We start from the raw sequence: 22,210 nt of genomic DNA, 5'->3' as shown, positions 1-22,210 counted from the left end.
AAGCGTAAAACACATATAAAATGCAGTATAATATACATATAATTTTATAGCCTACATTTACACTTTGTATTACATTGTTAATTCTTTCATGTTTTTATAAAATCCCCTTCAAAATCTATAATTTTGAATTTCCTTTGTTAAATGGATATCCCATTATTCCCACAACTAACCCCCTTACTGCTCTCCATTGTTTCTAATCCTTTGCTAAAGTCAGTTTGTAAAGAATATCTTCAAATAGATAATGTTTTTCACATCTGGAATGAAAGTTTTTAATATACAAAATTCCACTTATATACCTTTAAGAAGAGTAATTCTCACACCATTACAAGCACAATGTACATCAACAAAACCTCTCATTACACACATTGTCCTCAGATTTGCCTGGGGTGTATCAGTTGTAGGGATTTAAAAAGGTTTGCGTAACCCGCCCCCGCTTTTGAAATCAATGCTATGAACATTTTAAAACAAAACTCTATGAAAACATATGGTGTCATCTCGTGTGCATGCTGTGCAGTAAGTCGCTCCAGTCAAGTCAGACTCTTTGTGACCCCATGGACTATAGCCCGCCAGGCTCCTCTGTCCATGGGATTTCCCAGGCAAGAATACTGGAGTGGGTTGCCATGCCCTCTTCTGGGATCTTCCTGACCCAAGGATCGAACCTGGGTCTCATATCTTCTGAACTGGCAGGCAGGTTCTTTACCACTAGCACTACCTGGGAAGCCCAGTGTCATCTTAAAGTGCTGAAAAAATTGTATCAGTTTTTTCCCTCATGGGTTATTACACATCCGATACAAATTCATAAAAAAGTACTGAGTATTTCTCTCCCAGAATATTGGGGACTCTTTTATGTCTTTAAATATATTCAGAGCAGCTTCTATTTTGATTTCACCTTTCATACATCTTGCTGCTGCTGCTGCGTCACTTCAGTCGTGTCCGACTCTGTGTGATCCCATAGATGACAGCCCACCAGGCTCCCCGTCCCTGGGATTCTCCAGGCAAGAACACTGGAGTGGGTTGCCATTGCCTTCTCCAATGCATGAAAGTGAAAAGTGAAAGGGAAGTCGCTCAGTCGTGTCCGACTCTTTGCCACCCCATGGACTGCAGCCTGCCAGGCTCCTCTGTCCATGGGATTTTCCAGGCCAAGAGTACTGGAGTGGGGTGCCATCGCCTTCTCCGTCATACATCTTAGAATGCTTCTGAAGATTGATGAAACAATCTTTTTCTGGGGGAATCTTCCTAGCCTTTGGATGTAGTATCATTTTCACCATTCACAGACCATCAATTACCTTAGCCTTGGGGTCTCCATTGATTCAGAAGCCCTGGTCCTTATCTAGGATCCATTAGTTACCAAGTGTACTCATTTTCTCAGTTGTGAATCTGGGACAATAATATATACCTTTCTATTAAGATTCCCAGGGTTATTGTGACAAATGACATATTGTGTATGAAAACACATAGCATTTAGAAATGTAGGAAGGCATTATTTTGTTGAGGGGGTTGTAGTTTCCTATTAATGCAATGACTTTCTTTTCTAAATTGATTGATCTAAAAATTCCAATATTTTGATTCAGAATTTCAACTCTCAATTCAATCTCATTTCACCATAAACATTCTGAGTAACAAGATACTAGGGGCTTTAACTAGTAATTTATTTGTTCTTTCTGTGCAAAATCGGTACAACCAATAATAATGATGAGGACTAAATACTGACATGTCAGGCACTGAACTAAGCACTGTAATTTCTATGAACTTACTTAATCCTCACAATACCCAATGAGACAGTTATAATTGTGATGTCCATTTTACACGTGAGGGAACCGAACCTTAGAGGGTTTAAACAGCTTGTCCCAGATCACATGGCTTGCTGTGCTGCACTGGTGGTATAGTGGTGAGATAGCTGCCTTCCAGATCACATGACTCACGGCTAATAGGTGGTAGAGCAGGAACTTGAACCACATGGTTAGGTAGCAGATTCCAGAGGCTTAACCACTATTCTCTACTGCCTTCTCAGCACTGTATACAAATTTCTGCAGTTCCTCTGGGAATATCCCCATATAAGATGTTTTCTGAAAATTATAAACTAAGAAGGAAGCCTTTATACCTGCCAAAATCTTATTATAGGCCTTGGTAAGTGGGAGACTTAGTGAACCAAGATAAAGCTGCAGAAGCCTCTTTGGTGGTTTCCCAGTCTCCATGTCCAACAACCGTTCATGTCTCATAGAAAGGGGCTTGTCTCACATGCAAATCTGATTATGTCCCTCTCCCACAGTGGTTCCCCATGGCTTTCAAGATGAAGTTCAACTCCTGGCTACTTCTTTGTGCCTCCTCTCTTGCCCCTGTCTCCTCCTCTCTTACCATGGATCCAATGTTTCCTGTCTCTCTGCCACCCATGAACTGTTCCCTCTAAGCAACAGCTGGACCTCCTTACAGTTTTCAATTATCTCTCCTTCAAAACTCAGCTTTGGATTCACTTGGAGGGCAAGGCTGGGTCAGAACCCTTGCTTTCTGCTCTCCTAGCATCCTGCACATACTTTGACACCACATTTATTACACTGCACTGATTGATTTACTTGTCTTGCAGATAGATCACAAATCTGTCCTTTCAACTGGTCCATTTTTTTTCCAGCTCTTCAATCCTTTAGCCCATGCCTGACACAATTCTTGGGACATAATACATGCTCAATAAATGCTAAGTGAGTAAATCAAGGGTGGGATATGGTGTGGCTCTAGACCCAGATGAAACCCTACTCTGCCCCATGAAAACTACTGCTGAGCCTCCAGGTTGGCAGTTTTGGTTTTTCATTTCTTGTCCTCACCTTTTATTTTTGGGCACTGTTGACACTGCAGAGGTGGTTAGAAAATAGGTACTTTTTGGCAACTTACAAACATGTATCAGACTTAGTGAGGTTAACTCCTTTGGGAAACTTTACTTGATGAAAATGCCACCTAGTAGAGCTCACTGTCACCCTTTGTCTCTTGTTAGCACATGAAGACCCTTTCTGAGCCTGGCAGGATGAAGGGAAATGATACCTCTGCATCTCCAGGGTCCTGAAGAATTGCTGCCTCCATGAACAGGATGGTGACTGGCAGGTCCCCTTCTTTCAGCCTTTTTAAGCCTTCTTCAAATGCTCCAGGCCAGTCTTTGAAGGGGTTTTCAGTATGAAAGTAATAACCCTATAACACAGAGAGGGGCCAACACAGATCCATTGGTTTAACTCTTCATTGTTACATTCAATCAGTTCTTTCTGAATTTGAATTTAAGTAATTTTATTTATTTAATTAATTTCAATGAATTTTAAATTGCTATTTTTTTCCTTATTGTGACTGTAGTACATTTTCATGGTGTAAATGTTAGATATTATTTTGTTACTGAATAATATAAAAAGAAACAAAAAGATACCTGTAATGTTGCAACCTAAATATGATCGCTGTTAATATTTTGGAGTTTGTTTTCCTTCTGATATTTCTTTTGTTCTTTTTGTTTCCGCCATTTACCCACAAGATTTTAAAAATATTGACTTCTAGGACAAACTTTTGCAGAATGCTGCCATGCACTCTCTTGAAATGTTAATACCACATACTGCGCATTTGTTTATATACAGTGGCCCTTTGGAGGGCTATGAACTATTGTAACATCTAGGATATTTTTTCACCTTCTACTCACCAAACCAGTTTTTATCCCATTGTGGGGCTGTATCTCTCCGTTGAGAATGCATGTTTAAAAGTTATAGATTTTCTTTTGTTGCAAAAATTTAAATAATACAGATTATACAAATAATCTTCTAGTATTTTCTATGAGTATATAAGTTAAACAAGTCCAGGCTATAAAAGCAAGGTTGAAGCTTAAGCCCCATTTAATTTTAGTTATTAAAATTATTTATATTATGCTAAAAATTAATCAATCCTCTTTCGATGATCACTCAGGTTACTTTCAATTTTTATTGTTGTTATCATGAAGCTACGGTGAAAGTCTTATGCTCAAATCTTTGACTGCATATGATTGTTATCTTCGGATAGACTTCTAGAAGGATTTATTATGCTAAAGGCTATGAACTATTTTGAGCCCTTGATACATGAGGCAGAACTGATTTTGAGAAAGTATGCCATGAAAAACTCTCATCAGAAGTATCGGAGATATTATTTGTTGCAACCTTAGCAGCAGAGGCTATCATAAAAACCAATTTGATAGATAGAAGCAAGCTAGTCTGTTGATGATGCTACTAAGGTTTTTAAATACATCAAATGGAGACCTTCATTCTCCCCAGGTGTTTAGAAAGACAAAACTGTGTCAGAATCCATAGGGTATGACCAGCTTATATAGTGGTGTTGGGGTGTGGGACCCTGAGAGGGGGAGCTCAGATGCATGGGTTATAGCCCAGAGACTGATGTTGTACATCGGTGTTCTCTCTTCTCACTTACTTTCAATTTCTTTGTGGAAAATTAATGATTTTAATGAGATGGTTGATCTGATTTTGAGATTGCCTTGCCTACTGTGGGACAGAGAATACTGGAAGGAGTAAGATATCTTAATGATTATGTACACTGCTAATCCCCTAAAATCAGAGCCTATTCATCTCGGTCCTCAGTACCTAGGGCCGAGTAAACAGTAAAATTTGTTGGATGGAACCAAATATCATTATTCAGAATTGAATAAAACTGAGAATTCTTCTACCACAAAGAACCATAACATTAACATCTCTCTCTATATTTCCCCTGTGTAAGAAAATTCTATCTTTCCATCTCTTTTTGTCTTTCAAGTCACTTACACTGATTTCTCAGTGTTTTCTTTTTTTCCAGGCATTTTTAAAAGCATAAATCCTAGAGCAACTGGGGCTTCATGGGGGAATTTAGCTGGCTGTGGACTGTACTCACACATTTTCTGGGGCTCCGAGGAATCCCCCTGGCACTTGACCCAGCTGTGTGAAGTGTATCTTTTCCACTGAATTCTTTGCTAGCAGCATAAAGACTACCCGTGAAATAAAGCCTGAAGCCCCCCTTTTCAACCCTCCCGCCCATTAATATCACTTTTGTCAGCTTATCGACATGGTTCGAGCATTGTGGGATTAGCCCAGCTCTTGTTCTAACTAACCCTCAATGTTAGTTCAGTGACTGGCCAAGCTCTGGTTGGCTGCCAAACTGTCTTGACACTGATAAAAAATAGGGTGTTCCGTTCCAGATTTGCTGCCTTCACACACTGCATGATTACACTGTTTCCATCTACTAGAATGTCTTCCAGGTCAGATTGATATTAAACAGTCTATTTAATTTTTGGATTTTTTCCCCCCACAAAATAGTTATCAACTAATTTATAAAAATATGATCCAAAGAGGATGAGAAAACTGGTCAACATTTGAAAGAAGAGAAATGGTCACCTTCTCACTGGCTGAGATTGTAACCTGGTTCTGGGCTTCCTGGTTCTCCGATATCCAGTTCCTCCGGGCCATTTCTTCCCATTCTGCTTGCATCTTATCCCAAAACTCTGTATCTGACTAGAAATGGAGAAATGAAGACAGATGGATTTAAGAACACGCTATATCATTTGTTTTATTTCCAAGAGACAGTTTTTCTTACAGATAAAAATGACTTCTGGGGAGGAATAAAGTGTTCAAATTGGCCACATCCAATGACATTCTTGGTTGAAGAGCTTCTGGAGGGCACTCAGCACTCAAGGTGTCAAAGAGTAGTAGCTGTGATTTTTCTCTGGGAGAAACATAGTTACCACCTGAAGAACCAGGATCATATAAAACCCAATTCAGCTAAAAATCCATTATTTGAATAGTTTCAAGTGTGGGTACCTGACACACATTTTGGGAAGGGCAGTCTCTCCTAGAGTTGCTGCCAGGCAATGAGATTGGAATGCAGAAGTAAGAAGTCAAGAGATACCTGGAGTAACAGGCAAGTTTGGCCTTAGAGTACAAAATGAAGCAAGGCAAAGGCTAACAGAGTTTTGCCAAGAGAATGTGCTAGTCATAGCAAACTCTTCCAAGAACACAAGAGATGACTCTCATGACCATCACTAGATGGTCAGTACTGAAATCAGACTGATTATATTCTTTGCAGCCAAAGATGGAGAAGCTCTATACAGTCAGCAAAAATAAGACCAGGAGCTGACTGTGGCTCAGGTGATGAGCTCCTTATTATAAAATTCAGACTTAAACTGAAGAAAGTAGGGAAAACCATGAGGCCTATTCAGGTATGACCTAATTAAATCTCTTATGATTCTACAGTGGAAGTGACAAATAGATTCAAGAGATTAGATCTGATACAGTGCCTGAAGAACTATGGACGGAGGTTTGTGACACTGTACAGGAGGTGGTGAGCAAAACCATCCCCAAGAAAAAGAAATGCAAGAAGGCAAAATGGTTGTCTGAGGAGGTTTTACAAATACCTGAGAAAAAAAGAGAAGTGAAACGCAAAGGAGAAAGGGAAAAATATACCCAACTGATTGCAGAGTTCCAGAGAATAGCAAGGAGAGATAAGAAAGCCTTTCTAAGTGAACAATGCAAAGAAATAGAGGAAAACAATAGAAGGAAAGATTAGAGATCTCTTCAAGAAGATTAGACATACTAAGGGAACATTTCATGGAAAGATGGGCACAATAAAGGACAGAAAAAATAAGGACCTAACAGAAGCAGAAGATATTAGGAAGAACTGGCAAGAATACACAGAAGAACTATACAAAAAAGGTCTTAATGACCTGGACAGTCATGATGGTGTGGCTACTCACCTAGAGCCAGATATCCTGAAGTGTGAAGTCAAGTGGGCCTTAGGAAGCATCACTACAAACAAAGCTAGTAGAGGTGATGGAATTTCAACTGAGCTATTTCAAGTCTTAAAAGATGACGCTGTTAAAGTGCTGCACTCAGTATGCCAGCTAATTTGGAAAACTCAGCAATGGCCACTGGACTTGAAAAGGTCATCTTTCATTCCAATCCCAAAGAAGGACAATGCCAAAGAATGTTCAAACTACCATACAATTTTGCTCATTTCACATGCTAGCGTAAAAGTCCTTCAAGCTAGTTTAAAAATCCTTCAAGCTAGGCTTCAGCAGTGCATGAACCAAGAATTTCAGATGTACAAGCTGGGTTTTGAAGAAGCAGAGGAACCAGAGATCAAATTGCCAACACCTGTTGGATCATACGAAAAAAGCAAGAAAATTCCAGAAAAACATCAAATTCTGCTTCATTGACTACACTAAACCCTTAGTGTGGATCACAACAAACTGGAAAATTAAAGAGATGGGACTACCAGATCACCTTACCTACCTCCTGAGAAACCTGTAAGCGGGTCAAGAAGCAACAATTAGAACTGGACATGGAATACTGGACTGGTTCAAAATCGGGAAAGGAGTAAGTCAAAGCTGTATGTTGTCAGCCTGCTTATTTAAATTCTATGCAGAGTGCATCATGCTAAATGCCAGTCTGGATGAACCACAAGCTGGACTCAAGACTGGTAGGAGAAATATCAATAACCTCAGATATGCAGATGATACCACGTTAGTGGCAGAAAGTAAAGAGGAACTAAAGAGCCTCTTGATGAAGGTGAAAGAGGAGAGTGAAAAAGCTGGCTTAAAACTCAACATTCAAAAAATGAAGATCATGGCATCCAGTCCCATCACTTCACGACAAATAAATGGGGAAACAATGGAAACAGTGACAGACTTTATTTTCTTGGGCTCCAAAATCACTGCAGATGGTGACTGCAGCCATGAAATTAAAAGATGCTTGCTCCTTGGAAGAAAAGCGATGACAAACCTAGACACTGTATTAAAAAACAGAGATGTCACTCTGCTGACAAAGGTCTGTCTAGTCAAAGCTATGGTTTTTCCAGTAGCCATGTATGGATGTGAGAGTTGGACCATAAACAAGGCTGAGTGCCGAAGAACTGATGCTTTTGAACTGTGGTGTTGGAGAAGACTCTTGAGAGTCCCTTGGACTGCAAGGAGATCAAACCAGTCAATCCTAAAGAAAATCAACCCTGAATATTCATTGGAAAAACTGTTGCTGAAGCTCTAATACTTTGGCCACCCTATTCGGTCAGCCGACTTACTGGAAAAGACCCTGATGCTGGGAAAGACTGAGGGCAAGAGAAGGGGGTGACCGAGGAGATGGTTGGATGGCATCAGCGACTCAATGGGCATGAGTTTGAGCAAACTCCAGGAGATAGTGAAGGACAGGGAAGCCTGGCATTCTGTAGTCCATGAGTCACAACAAGTCAGACAGGACTGAGTCACTGAACAACGACAATGAAGAATTAGAGTAGCTCCTTTGGGACTGGCTGGGCAGTGGCTTGGGAAGCAGCTGGCCATAGGCACAGAAAGCAACACTGGTTTATCCTACTCTGTGCCAAGCTCTGTGTTAGGAGAAAACTCAGCCTAGAGGGTTATGGTCAGAAAGCTAGGATTACACAGGTTCTGAACCACAGTCTGGTTTCTAGGCCTGTATTCATCACATTATGGCAAAGGTGTCCTCCTGGTGCTAAAGAATGAAGGAGACTAGCTTTGGGTGTGAACGCGACTGAATCTTCAAGGTCTATAGCAGGATGATTTTTTGAAAAATACACTGTGTTTTCCTCTTTATAACTTTCCTTTACGTCTTCCCAAGGGGAAACCAGGCCATTTGCTCTCCCTTACCTCAGGGGACTGAAGCAGACATTTTCTGCAAGATCTGTCCCTGGTTGGCTTCTATTTTACTAAGCCTGAAGAGAGTACTTGAGGTGTTCTGGAGGGAGGAAAAGGGGACAAGTATCTTAAAGACCTTAAGAGAGGAGGGGAGATTTCCAGGGACAGGAAAAGAGAAGGAAGGTGGCGGGTTCTGAGATAAGTGGGAAATGATGCTTAACTTTTAAGGCTTTCCCTGGCAAACTGGCCTGACCTCCAAGAGAATGAGACAGGGTGTGCTAGGAACTCAGATCCCCACATGACAGAGAAAGAGATACAAACTGGACTTGGATCAACCCTTCGGGGCTTGGTTGGCTGTTAGTAGTTAGCATGATAGACAGGAAGGTGGAGACTCTGTCCTTGTGTTTTGGCACCACATAAGCATTCCATATTTGGTGGCTGAGACTAAGTGACCTGCTTGGAAACCACTATTTTCCTTAAAGAAAACAGTGAAATGGGTACTGCTGGAACATCAGAGTTTGGAACTGAGATCCAATTTCTCTGCAAATCTCAGTTTCTATGATTCTAAATCTGTGACTTGCTGACATCCCATCAAAGGTTGTTCTTCATCTTTTAATCCTCCCAGTCTCACCCTCTACTCCACCCTCATGCCTGGGTGGTGGTTGTTCAGGGGTAAGACCTTGTCTTCAAAGTTGCTCTAAATGATAATTATAAGCGTATTTCTTCTGAATATAAACATGCAGGGGAAAAGGGCCAGCCCAGTGTGATTAATCCAAGGCTACTAAGTAAATAGCACTTCTTCTTTACTATGTCCAGAATACTCATTTCTACCACAGATATGGGTTCTGTCCCATCAGTAGAGGTTTTCCCCTCAACAAAGGCTCAGGACAGCAGGCATCTTGGTAATGTATATCTGATATGCTAGAAGTCCGCGGAATGGCCACCAGTTATCCAGGTTAAGGTTAGGAATAAAATTCAAAATGTCTCTTCAATGAGCCTTTCTGGTAGAACACCAAATTGTGCAAACAGAATGATCTCAGTTATATAACAGCAGATAAAAGACTAGAAGGAAATATCCTGCCATGTTAAAAGTAATCTGTCTTTCATACAGATAGCCAATAAACACATGAAAAATGCGCAATGTCACCCATTATTAGAGAAATGCAAATCAAAATTACAATGAGGTATCACCTCACATTGGTCAAAATGACCATCAGCAAAAAAAAAAAAAAAATCTACAAACAATACATGCTGGAGACGGCATGGAGAAAAGGGAACCCTCTTGCACTGTTGATGGGAATGTAGACTGGTACAGCCACTGTGGAGAACAGTATGGAGATTCCTTAAAAAACTAGGAATAAAACTATCAATGCATGCATGCTAAGTCACTTCAGTCATGTCCAACTCTGTGTGACCTTATGGACTTTAGCCCACCAGGCTCTTCTGTCCATGGGATTCTCCAGGCAAGAATAGTGGAGTGGGTTGCCGTGCCCTTCTCCAGGGGATCTTCCCGACCCAGGGATCAAACCTGGTCTCCTGCATTGCAGGCAAATTCTTTACCATTTGAGCCACCAGGGAAGCCCCCCAAAGTACCAAATGACCCAGCAATTCCATTACTGGGCATATACCATGAGAAAATCACAATTCAAAAAGACATATGTACCCCAATGTTCACTGCAGCACTATTTACAATAGCCAGGAAATGGAAGCAACCTAGATGTCTATCAACAGATGAATGGATCAAGAAGTTGTGATATTTTATACACACACACACACACACAATGGAATATTATTCAACCATAACAAGGAACAAATTTGAGTCAGTTCTAGTGAGGTGGATGAACCTCAAGCCTGTTACACAGAGTGAAGTCAGAAAAACAAATATTGTATATTAATGCATATATACAGAATCTAGAAAATGGTACTGATGGACCTATCTGCGGGGCAGGAATAGAGACGCAGACGTAGAGAACAGACTTGTAGACACAACCGGGGAAGGAGATGGTGGACAAACTGAGAGAATAGCATTGGAACATATACATCACCACATGTGAAATAGATGGCTAGTGGGAAGTTGCTGTGTAACGCAGGAAGCTCATCCTGGTGCTCTGTGACAACCCAGAGGGGCAGGATGGAGCAGGGAGTAGGGAGAGGTAGCATATGTAGACTTAGGACTGGTTCACTCTGTTGTATGGCAGAGACCAACAGAACATTGTAAAGTGATTATCCTCCAATTAAAAATTGAAAAAATAGAGTAAACTGTCTTTGAATGAAGGGCTGATGGGTGATGTTTTTCCTGCTTCTTTATGCTCTTTCGTACTTCCTGAATTTTCTATGAGTATGCATTGCTTTCATAATTTAAGAAAGGTTAAAAATGATAAAAATTATCTTTCCTTTTTAAAACACCATGAAACCTGCACTGAAGGTTTCATTTTCATACTGAAGGGACTCATTTTCTTGAATAGGCTTTTAAAGATGCAGGTTCAGCTTGTATGAATAGAAACAAACAGAAATCTATCAAGTGAATTTTATCATGTTTACTGACTCTCCTGAGCCCCCTGATGGGTGGTGTGAAGTGCCTATGACTTCAAGTGTTTTCTAAGGCAGTTAAGTTCCCCTAGTGACACTCCTTGGCATCTAAAGCTATTAAAAGTCTTTTGAATGAAAGAATGAGGAAGATTTTGTAAGGTGTACTTCTAAATTACAAAAGTCACCTTTCCTGAAGTTTCAAATTAGAGCAGTAGATGCATAAAATTGCTGTGGAAAGAGAACCTCAGTTGAGGTGGGGCTGTCAGGCCCTAATTTAATGAGGTACACTAGGACTGACTGTTACCACTTAGAATAAGTCCTGCTGACTAATTAAAGTGCACCACACAGTTTCATTTAATTACAGAAGACTACTTTTAGCACAATCAATTTTCATCCAGTCTCAGAATCCAGACTTCATTCTCGTAACTGCAATTAACACTGCTTCTTTTTTTCATTCCTAATCAATTTCAGAGAAACCTGAAACACGTTTGAATTTTAAATATTTTAGACATGACTGAGGGGTTTTATGTTTTGATGATTTTGTCAGCTGTTCTGGGATGCTGGTAGATTACTTTTTATACGCTACAGGTAATATATTATATGCTTACAACAGAAACAAGCTATTGTTTGCAATCCATTTTCATTTTAAAAATAGTTTTCTGATGATAACAATGGTATTTTACTACAAACCTGGGAGATGCAGTATGGTGGTTAAGAACGGAAGCTGTCTCATCATGTTGACTTAGAAACAAATTCTGGCCCTATAGCTGACCTTCTACAAGTCCCGTAATATCTCCAGGTCTCATTTTCCTTATCCTTAAAATGAAGATAGACTAGTGGTCTTGGTTAGTCACTATAAGGACCAAATGAGAAAGTGTATCTGTGGCATAAAGCACATGGTAAATGTTCAGTAAAAGTAGGTGTGCTTACAAGTGTTTTTGTACCTTTGAGAAAAATACAAAGAATGAAATAAAAATCACCCACAAACTCAAAGCTCAAATACACTTCTGTGAGTATGCTGGTGTTTTAATTTCTGTATATACATATTCTCTCCTAGATGTTTTCCTCTCTATTTAAGTCTTTCTGTTCTACCTAATTATTGAAAAATAAGAGCAAGGTTAAGAAAATGCAAAAATGGAAAAATTGCAAAAATGCAAAAATTTTTCACTACTGCAAAAATGGACTGTTATATAGCAATTAAAACAGTACTTATGAAGAATTTATTACAACATGGGATAGGCCCTGAGTTATAATGTTCCTTGTTATGTAGTGTGGTCACAATGATAGAAAACAGCAAGTAATGTGTGAGGGGAAAAAAAAAAAAAGACTAGAGAAATGCACCTACAGTTCATGGGTTTGAATGATGAGGAATTTGCCCCAAAACCTTTCCTTGCACTTTTTAGCATTTACCATATCTTCTTTTGCTAGCATGTGTTATTTTAGTGAAAAAGTAGGATTTTCTTAAAAAAGCTTCCATCCAACCTAGATGTCCATCGAGAGGTGAGTGGATAAAGAAGTTGTAGTACATATATACAATGGGATATTACTCAGCCATAATAGGGAATGAATTTGAGTAGGTTGAACAGAGACAGATGAACCTAGAGCCTGTTATACGAGTGAAGCAAGTCAGAAAAAAACATATATCATATATTAATGCACATACATGGAATCGCAAAAAAATGGTACTGATGAACCTATTTGCAGGGCAGGGCTAGAGACAAAAACATATGGAATGGACTTGTGGACACAGCAGGGGGAAGAAGAGGGTGGGACGAACTGGGAGATTAGCACTGAAATACATACATTAGCATGTGTAAAATAGATAGTGGGAACTTGTATAACACAGGGGGCTCACCCTGGTGCTCTAGACGGAGAGGGGTTGGATGAGGGTGTGAAAGGGAGGCTCAAGAGGGAGAGGATATATGTATACTTAAGGCTGATTCACATTGTTGTATGGCAGAAACCAACACAGCATTGTAAAGCAATTATCCTCCAATTTAAAAAATTTGTATAAAAAATTAACTCAATAGCAAAAACCAAATAATCAATTAAAAAAAGGCAGAGAATCTGAACAGATATTTTTTTCAGAGAAGACATACAGATGGTAATGTGGAAAGGTGCTCAGAATCACTTATTCAGTGAAATGAAAATCAAAAACACACTTGTTAGAATGGCTATTATCAAAAGGCAAGAAATAACAAGTGCTGGTGAGGATGTGGGGAAGAGGGAACTATTAGTGGAAATGTAAATTGATGCATCCACTATAAAACTGTATGAAGTTTCCTTAAAAAAATTAAAAATAGAACCATTCTGTGCTGTGCTTAGTCATGTTTGATTCTTTGTGACCCCATGACTGTAGGTTCTCAGGCTCCTCTGTCCACGGAGACTTTCCAGGCAAGAACACTGGAGTGGGTTGCCATGCCCTCCTCCAGGGGATCTTCCTGACCCAGGAATTGAACCAAGGTCTTCTGCACTGCAGGTAAATTCTTTACCAGATGAGAGACCAGGGAAGCCCAGAACTATTCTATAATTCAGCAATTTCACATCTGGGTATTTATCTAAAGGAAATGAAAACACATAACTTGAAAAGATATGTATACCCCCATGTTCACTGCAGCACTATTTATAATAGTTAAGATATGGAAACAATTTGTATTGAAACAGATGAATGAATAAAGATGTTGTGGTGTAAACAAACAAACAAACCCCCAAACTTCCATCGTTTCAGTTTTGATTCCTCTGTGATGTCTTCCCCCAAAACCCTACACTAGAGCAATCTCTTACCTCTCTGAATTCCAACAAGGATATTCTGGATCAGTGGTTTGGAAAAAGAGAGCTGTGTGCTAGAAGCTGCCATTATCCTTGTGAACTTGAGAAGTCATTTAAACTTATCTGTACATTATCTTTTATCATTTGTAAAGTAAGAAGACTGAGTTCATTTGACAATAACTCAGGTTTCTTTGTCTGTACAGACTGACTCAGAAGAATAAGGTTGGGGGAGGGAGATCTTAGTCCAGAATCATCATTATTATTATTTTTTGGAAGGGGGCTTCTAGCCTGTTCACTGATCTCCAAAGACTGTTCTTTAAAATCTTTCTCTAAAAGTATACTGGACATTTTCCTTTCACTTTTTTATTGTAAAACTAGCAAACAAAAATTCCTAAGAACCATGACAAAATTAAATAGTAATTAAAATACAAAGAATAAGGAAATAAGCAATTAAACTTAGAACCAGGGAATTTTAAGGGATAGCAGCATATTATCAGCTCCCATTCACCAGTCTATTTTGGTCATTCTTGAGTTGAAATAGAGTAACTTTCCATTTTGCAGTCAAACATAATTGTCGATTAGAAAGATCCTGGGGTTGTGTCATGAAGGAATTGATTGAGGTGAGATTATATGTCAGTTCTACCCGTGAGGAGTTTGACTCTTTTGCCTCTTTAGAAATTGATTAACTGTCACTGGATCGAAACTTAAAAAAAAAACATCAATCAAACATCTCATTCTGCAAATACAAAAGAAAAGAAAGTATCCCTTGTAAGGCAGAGAAAGAAAATCACTATGCAAGTTTGGATAAAGTGTTTGCCACGATAAATTTCCATTGAAGTGAAACTGTGTACAGATGAACTAGGGACCTCATTGTCCTGGATCTCATAGCCCAGGCTGGTGAAGAGTAGCTGAAATGTCCCCACTCACATCACTTGTTGACTTACAGGTAATATTAGTTGAAGATTCCATATGGCTGCCCAAAGAACATATTCAGCCTGAGGCTGCAATTAAAGAGTGCAGCACAGGTGAATTCTAGCAAACATTTAGAGAAGAACAAACGCCTATCCTTCTGAAACTCTTCCAAAAAATTGCAGAGGAAGGAACACTTCCAAACTCATTTTATGAGGCCACCATCAGCCTGATACCAAAACCAAATAAAGGTATCACAAAAAAAGAAAATTATAGGCCAATATCACTTATGAAAATAGATGCAAAAATCCTCAACACAATTCCAGCAAACAGAATTCAACATCACATTAAAAAGATCACACACTATGATCAAGTTGAGTTTATTCCAGGGATGCAAGGATTCTTCAGTACATAAAATCAATCAATGTGATACACCATATTAGCAAATTGAAAGATAAAACCATCTGATAATCTCAATAGATGCAAAAAAAGCTTTTGACAAAATTCAGCACCCATTTATGATAAAAACTCTTTAAAAAATGGGCATAGAAGGAACCTACCTTAACATAATAAAGGCCATAGACAACAAACCCACAGCAAACAAAAGTGAGAAATTGAAAGCATTCCCTCTAAGATCAGGAACAAGTCAAGGGTGCCCACTCTTGCCACTATTATTCAACATAGTTTTGGAAGTCCTAGCTATGGAAATCAGAACAAAAAGAAAGAAAAGGAATCCAGATTGGAAAGGAAGAAGTAAAACTCTATTTGCAGGCAACATGATACTGTACATAGAAAACCCTAAAGATACCATCAGAAAACTACAAGAACTAAACAGGGAATTCAGTAAAGTCACAGGATACAAAATCAGTACACAGAAATCACTTGCATTCCTATATACTAACAATGAAAAATCAGAAAGAGAAATTAAGGAATCAGTCCCATTTACCATTGTAATAAAGAGAATAAAATACCTATGAATAAATCTACCTAAGGAGACAAAAGAGCTGTATACAGAAACTACAAGACACTGATGAAAGAAATCAGAGATGACATAAACAAATGGAGAGATGTCCATGCTCCTGGGTTGGAAGAATCAACATTGTGAAAATGACTATACTACCAAATGCAATCTACAGTTTCAATGCAATCCTTATCAAGTTACCAATGGCATTTTTCACAGAACTAGAACAAAAAATTTCACAATTTTGGAAACACAAAAGACCTTGAATAGCCAAAGCAATCTTGATCTAGAAGAATGGACCTGGAGGAATCAACTTACCTGATTTTGGACTATACTACAAAGCTACAGTCATCAGGACAGTATGGTACTAGCACAAAAGCAGAAATATAGACCAGTGGAACAAAATAGAAAGCCCAGAGATAAACCCATGATTCTATGGGCAAGTTACCTTTGAAAAAGGAGGCAAGAATATACAATGGGAAAAAGTCTTTTCAATAAATGGCCCTGGGAGAACTGGAAAACTACATGTAAAAGAATGAAATTAGAACACTTCCTAACACCATACACAAAGATAAACTCAAAATGGATTAAAGACCTAAATGTAAGATTGGAAACATAAAACTCTCAGAAGAAAATGTAGGCAGAACACAGTATGACATAAGTCATAACAAGGTCCTCTATGACCCACCTCCTAGAATAATGGAAATAAAAATAAACAACTGGGACCTACTTAAACTTAAAAGCTTTAGCACAGCAAAGGAAACTATAAATAAGGTGAAAAGACAGCCCTCAGGATGGGACAAAATAATAGTAAATAAAACAACTGGCAAAGATTAATTTCCAAAATATATAAGCAACTCATATAACTCAATACCAGAAAAAAAGCAACTCAATCAAAAAGTGGGAAAAATACCTAAAAAGACATTTCTCCAAAGAAGACATACAGGTGGTTAATAAACACATGAAAAGTTTCTCAACACTGCTCATTATTAGGGAAATGGCAAATCAAAACTACAAGATATCACGTCACACCAATCAGAAGGGCCATCATCAAAAAATCCACTAATAGCAAGTTCTACAGAGAGTGTGGAGAAAAGGAAACCCTCTTGTACTGCTGGTGGGAATGTAAACTGATATAGCCACTATGGAAGACAGTATGGAGATTCATTATAGGGGACTGGAATGCAAAAGTAGGAAGTCAAGAAACACCTGGAATAACAGGCAAATTTGGCCTTGGAGTACAGAATGAAGCAGGGCAAAGGCTAACAGAGTTCTACCAAGAGAATGCACTGGTCATAGCAAACACCCTCTTCCAACAACACAAGAGAAGATTCTACACATGGATATCTCCAGATGGGTGACACCGAAATCAGACTGATTATATTCTTTGCAGCCAAAGATGGAGAAGCTCTATATAGTCAGCAAAAACAAGACTGGGAGCTGACTGTGGCTCAGATCATGAACTCTTTACTGCAAATTCAGACTGAAATTGAAGAAAGTGGAGAGAAAAACTAGACCATTCAGGTATGACCTAAATCAAATCCCTTATGATTATACAGTGGAAGTGAGAAATAGATTTAAAGGATTAGATCTGATAGACATAGTGCCTGATGAACTATGAATGGAGCTTCGTGACATTGTACAGGAGACAGGGATCAAGACCATCCCCAAGAAAAAGAAATGCAAAAGAGCAAAATGGCTGTCTGAGGAGGTCTTACAAATAGCTGTGAAAAGAAGGGAAGTGAAAAGCAAAGGAGAAAAGGAAAGATATACCCATTTGAATGCAGAGTTCCAAAGAATAGCAAGGAGAGATAAGAAAGCCTTCCTCAGCCATCAGTGCAAAGAAAGAGAGGAAAACAACAGAATGGGAAAGACTAGAGATCTCTTCAAGAAAATTAGAGATACCAAGGGAACATTTCATGCAAAGATGGGCTCGATAAAGGACAGAAATGGTATGGACCTAACAGAAGCAGAAGATATTAAGAAGAGGTGGCAAGAATACACAGAAGAACTGTACAAAAAAGATGTTCACGACCCAGATAACCATGATGATGTGATCACTCACCTAGAGCCAGACATCCTGGAATGTGAAGTCAAGTGGGCCTTAGAAAGCATCACTACGAACAAAGCTAGTGGAGGTGACGGAATTCCAGTAGAGCTATTTCAAATCCTGAAAGATGATGCTGTGAAAGTGCTGCCCTCAGTATGCCAGCAAATTTGGAAAACTCAGCAGTGGCCACAGGACTGGAAAAGGTCAGTCAGTTTTCATTCCAATCCCAAAGAAAGCAATGTCAAAGAATGCTCAAACTACCACACAATTGCACTCATCTCACATGCTAGTAAAGAAATGCTCAAAATTCTCCAAGCCAGGCTTCAGCAATATGTGAACTGTGAACTCCCAGATGTTCAAGCTTGTTTTAAAAAAGGCAGAGGAACCAGAGATCAAATTGCCAACATCTGCTGGATCATTGAAAAAGCAAGAGAGTTTCATAAAACATCTATCTCTGCTTTATTGACTATGTGAAAGCCTTTGACTGTATGGATCACAAGAAACTGTGGAAAATTCTTCAAGAGATGGGAATACCAGACCACCTGACCTGCCTCTTGAGAAACCTGTATGCAGGTCAGGAAACAACAGTTAGAACTGGACATGGAACAACAGACTGGTTCCAAATAGGAAAAGGAGTACGTCAAGGCTGTATATTGTCACCCTGCTGATTTAACTTCTATGCAGAGTACATCATGAGAAACGCTGGGCTGGAAGAAGCACAAGGTGGAATCAAGATTGCCAGGAGAAATATCAATAATCTCAGATATGCAGATGACAACACCCTTATGGCAGAAAGTGAGGAAGAACTAAAGAGTCTCTTGATGAAGGTGAAAGGGGAGAGTGAAAAAGTTGGCTTAAAGCTCAACATTCAGAAAACGAAGATCATGGCATCTGGTCCCATCACTTCACGGCAAATAGATGGGGAAACAGTGGAAGTGGTGGCTGACTTTATTTTTCTGGGCTCCAAAATCACTGCAGGTGGTGACTGTAGCCATGAAATTAAAAGATGCTTACTCTTTGGAAGGAAAAGTTATGACCACCTAGACAGCATATTAAAAAGCAGACACATTACTTTGTTGACAAAGGTCCATCTAGTGAAGGTTATGGTTTTTCCAGCGGTCATGTATGGATGTGAGAGTTGGACTATAAAGAAGGCTGAGTGCCGAAGAATTGATGCTTTTGAACTGTGGTGTTGGAGAAGACTCTGGACAGTCCCTTGGACTGCAAGGGGATCCAACAAGTCCATCCTAAAGGAGATCAGTCCTGGGTGTTCATTGGAAGGACTGATGTTGAAGCTGAAACTCCAATACTTTGGCCACGCCATGCAAAGAGCTGACTCATTTGAAAAGACCCTGATGCTGGGAAAGATTGAGCGCAGGAGGAGAAGGGGTGAGAGGATGAGATGGTTGGATGGCATCACCAACCTGATGGACATGGGTCATGTTGACCCTGGGAATTGATTATGGACAGGGAGGCCTGGTGTGCTGCGGTTCATGAGGTTGCAAATTTTCGGACACGACTGAGCGACTGAACTGAACAATCCAGCAGTACCACTTCTAGGCATATACCTTGAGGAAACCAAAACTGAAAAAGACACATGTACCCCAATGTTGCAACATGTTTACAATAGCTAGGACATGGAAGCATCCTAGATGTCCACTGACCGATGAATGGATAAAGAAGCTGTGGGACATTTATACAGTGGATTACTACTCAGCCATGGGAAGGAATGCATTTGAGTCAGTTCTAATCAAGTGGATGAACCCAGAGCCTATTATACAGAGTAAAATTAATCAGAAAGAGAAATATTGTATATTAATGTATATATATGGAATCTAGAAAAACAGTACTGATGAACCTATTTGCAGGGCACCAGTGGAGATGCAGACTTAGAGAAGAGACTTATGGATAAGGGCAGGAGGAGAAAGGAGAGGGTGAGATGAATGGAGAAAGTAGCATGAAGCATATATAGTACCATGTGTAAAACAGATAGCAAATGGAAATTTGCTGTATGACTTAGAGAACACAAACTGGGGCTTTGTAACAACCTAGAAAGGGTGGGAAAGGTGGGATGTGGGAGGTAGGTTCAAGAGGGAAGGGACATACGTACATCTATGGCTAATTCATGTTGATGTATGGCAGAAATCAAACCAATATTGTAAAGCAATTATCCTTCAATTAAAAATAATTTAAAAAGATGTGCAGCACCCTGATCAAACATAGAATTTTTTAAAAATAAATTTAAAAAATTTTCAAGTACAGTTGACTTATAATATTGTGTTAATTTCAGGTGTACAGCAGAATGATTCAGTCATACATACATATCTATTTTTTTCAGATTCTTTTCCCTTGTAGGTTATTACAAAATATTGAGTTCCCTGTGTTATACAGTAGGTCCTTGTTGATTATTTTACATACAGTAGTGTGTACATGTTAATCCCAAATTCCCAATTTACTCCTCCTGCTCTTTTCCCCCTTTGGTAACTATAAGTTTGTTTTCTATGTCTGAGTCTGTTTCTGTTTTATATATAAGATCATTTTCATAATTTTTTAGATTCCACATATAAATGATATCATGTGATATGTGTCTTTGTCTGACTTACTTCACTTAGTATGATAATCTCAGGTCCAAGAGATAGGATAGAATTTTGATTGGTCAAAGTTAGTTTGAGCTCTGTACAGCCTTTGGTGTCCCACACAGTGAGGGTCCTTGACAAAGTGGAGTCTCTTCAAGCAAGAGTGGATGAGTGGGAGTGAGCCTGCCTATGAAGCAATTCACCTGGTAAAGCAAGGCTCAGGGGGTGCTGAGCACAGAATCTTGTTTTTGCAGACAGCAGAATTAGGGTGAATGAATGGCAGTTCCAAGGGGAAATATTTTTATCAAACACAACACAAAGGTGCTTGAAAACGTGCTGCTTCTTCTTCAGAGGGATGGGTTCCCTAGCATTAGTAATTTTCAGACACAATGACCAATGTGAGGCGTGCTCTACACATGATTCACAGGTCAGTTTGACCTATGAACCCTATGGTAAGGGTTTGTCAGAGTACAAATCCTGTGGTCTCTTGCAAATCTTTGCTCGCAGTGTTATTAATGAATTGACTTCTGGAGTCAAACAGGAAGGTACAAAACTAATAAAATCTCTATGAGATAAGAAACGGATCTGTCATGCACGCACCTTTCTCAAGCTAAACATGACAGGGAAGGAAAACAGACACGCTTTGGCATCAGGTAGAGGAAGGCAACCTATCTCACCTCTTTAACTCAGTTTCCTGGTCTGTAAAATGTAAATGGTCTCTTAGAGAAATTGTGCGGACTAAGTGAAGCAATGTATGTAAAGTGCTTAGAATTTGTAACATATAAATACTATGGAATTGGCAATTAATGTTATTTTACACTTGTAAATGAAAACAATTATTTCCCAGGATTGAGAGGATGCAATCCCACAAATTGTAAACTGTGTGGTTCAGAAGTGTTGGAAAACAAAATATTTGTACTAGCACTCAACAGATTTTCCAGTTGCCTCTGGGTTAGACATGCTTCCCTGTATAATGGAGTTGACCATCACTGCCAGTGTTGGCAGACACCTGGGCAGACAGCCTGAGGCTCTCACCAAACTACATGCCAGCCTGTTAGCTGCAGAAAAATGGGGATGAAAAATTGAAACTGATGGGAAGAACAACAGATATAGGAGGCTGGAAATAATGGAATAAAAGGCTTGAACAGGGTGTCAGAGATAACCAAGAGCCATTTCTAACAGAAACTAAAGAGTTTCCTGTTCTTTGGTTTCTATTCTTTTTCACCTGGCAAGTGGCAAAGAGGAATGGAGCATTAAACACAATGAACAAAGCCTGTTGTCCAACTGGGCAGGGGTCATTTCTGAAAGGGCTTTTAGCTTATTCATTAGCAAATGAATGCCCTTGCAGAACCAGAATTTCACATGATTATATCTGTGTTTGTAGCTCCAGTAGTATTTGCATTCATAACAAAGAATTGCTCTTAAGGTGCCCTGAAATGAGATTTGGAGAGTAAGCCCAGGGTCTGTTGCTGCTTTGGGAGTAAGGTTTTCTGAGCCCAGTTTCTCAGAGGCTCCTGGCTGCTCTTTGGGCCACTAACAGCAGGCAACCACAGGGCTGCTCTACTGCAGGCTTTGGGAGATGTAGAGGGGCATGGGGTTTGAGTCTTGTTTCATGTTCCATGTGACAAGTCATGTGATGCAGGAAGGGGCAGGTGGATAGCTACAGTGCAAGCCGGGACCATTAGCTTTTCTTCCTGTAAAGCAAGTGCCTGCCTTAAGCTTTGATTGCCAAGGTATCTACTTCAAAGAGGCACCCACTTCAAAGATGGCACCCTCTTTAACATTGGCTATCTCAA

At 39.5% G+C, this 22,210-nt stretch overlaps 1 protein-coding gene across 7 annotated transcripts in view; it reads right to left on the bottom strand.

Annotated features, from left to right (window-relative positions):
• Positions 1–22,210, bottom strand: part of PEX5L (peroxisomal biogenesis factor 5 like) — a 281,260-nt gene that overhangs the window by 17,000 nt on the left and 242,050 nt on the right. For all 7 annotated transcript variants that reach the window (XM_013964473.2, XM_018047532.1, XM_013964476.2 and 4 more), the window contains 2 exons: positions 5,373–5,489; positions 3,031–3,174 (listed from right to left, as the gene is read on the bottom strand). In XM_013964473.2, coding sequence (XP_013819927.1) covers positions 3,031–3,174; positions 5,373–5,489 — 261 coding nt within the window. The remainder of the gene's footprint in view (positions 1–3,030; positions 3,175–5,372; positions 5,490–22,210) is intronic.

This window comes from Capra hircus, chromosome 1 (assembly GCF_001704415.2).
Source record: "Capra hircus breed San Clemente chromosome 1, ASM170441v1, whole genome shotgun sequence".
Classification (NCBI taxonomy): Eukaryota; Metazoa; Chordata; class Mammalia; order Artiodactyla; family Bovidae; genus Capra; species Capra hircus.
This window is presented reverse-complemented; position numbering and strand designations above follow the sequence as displayed.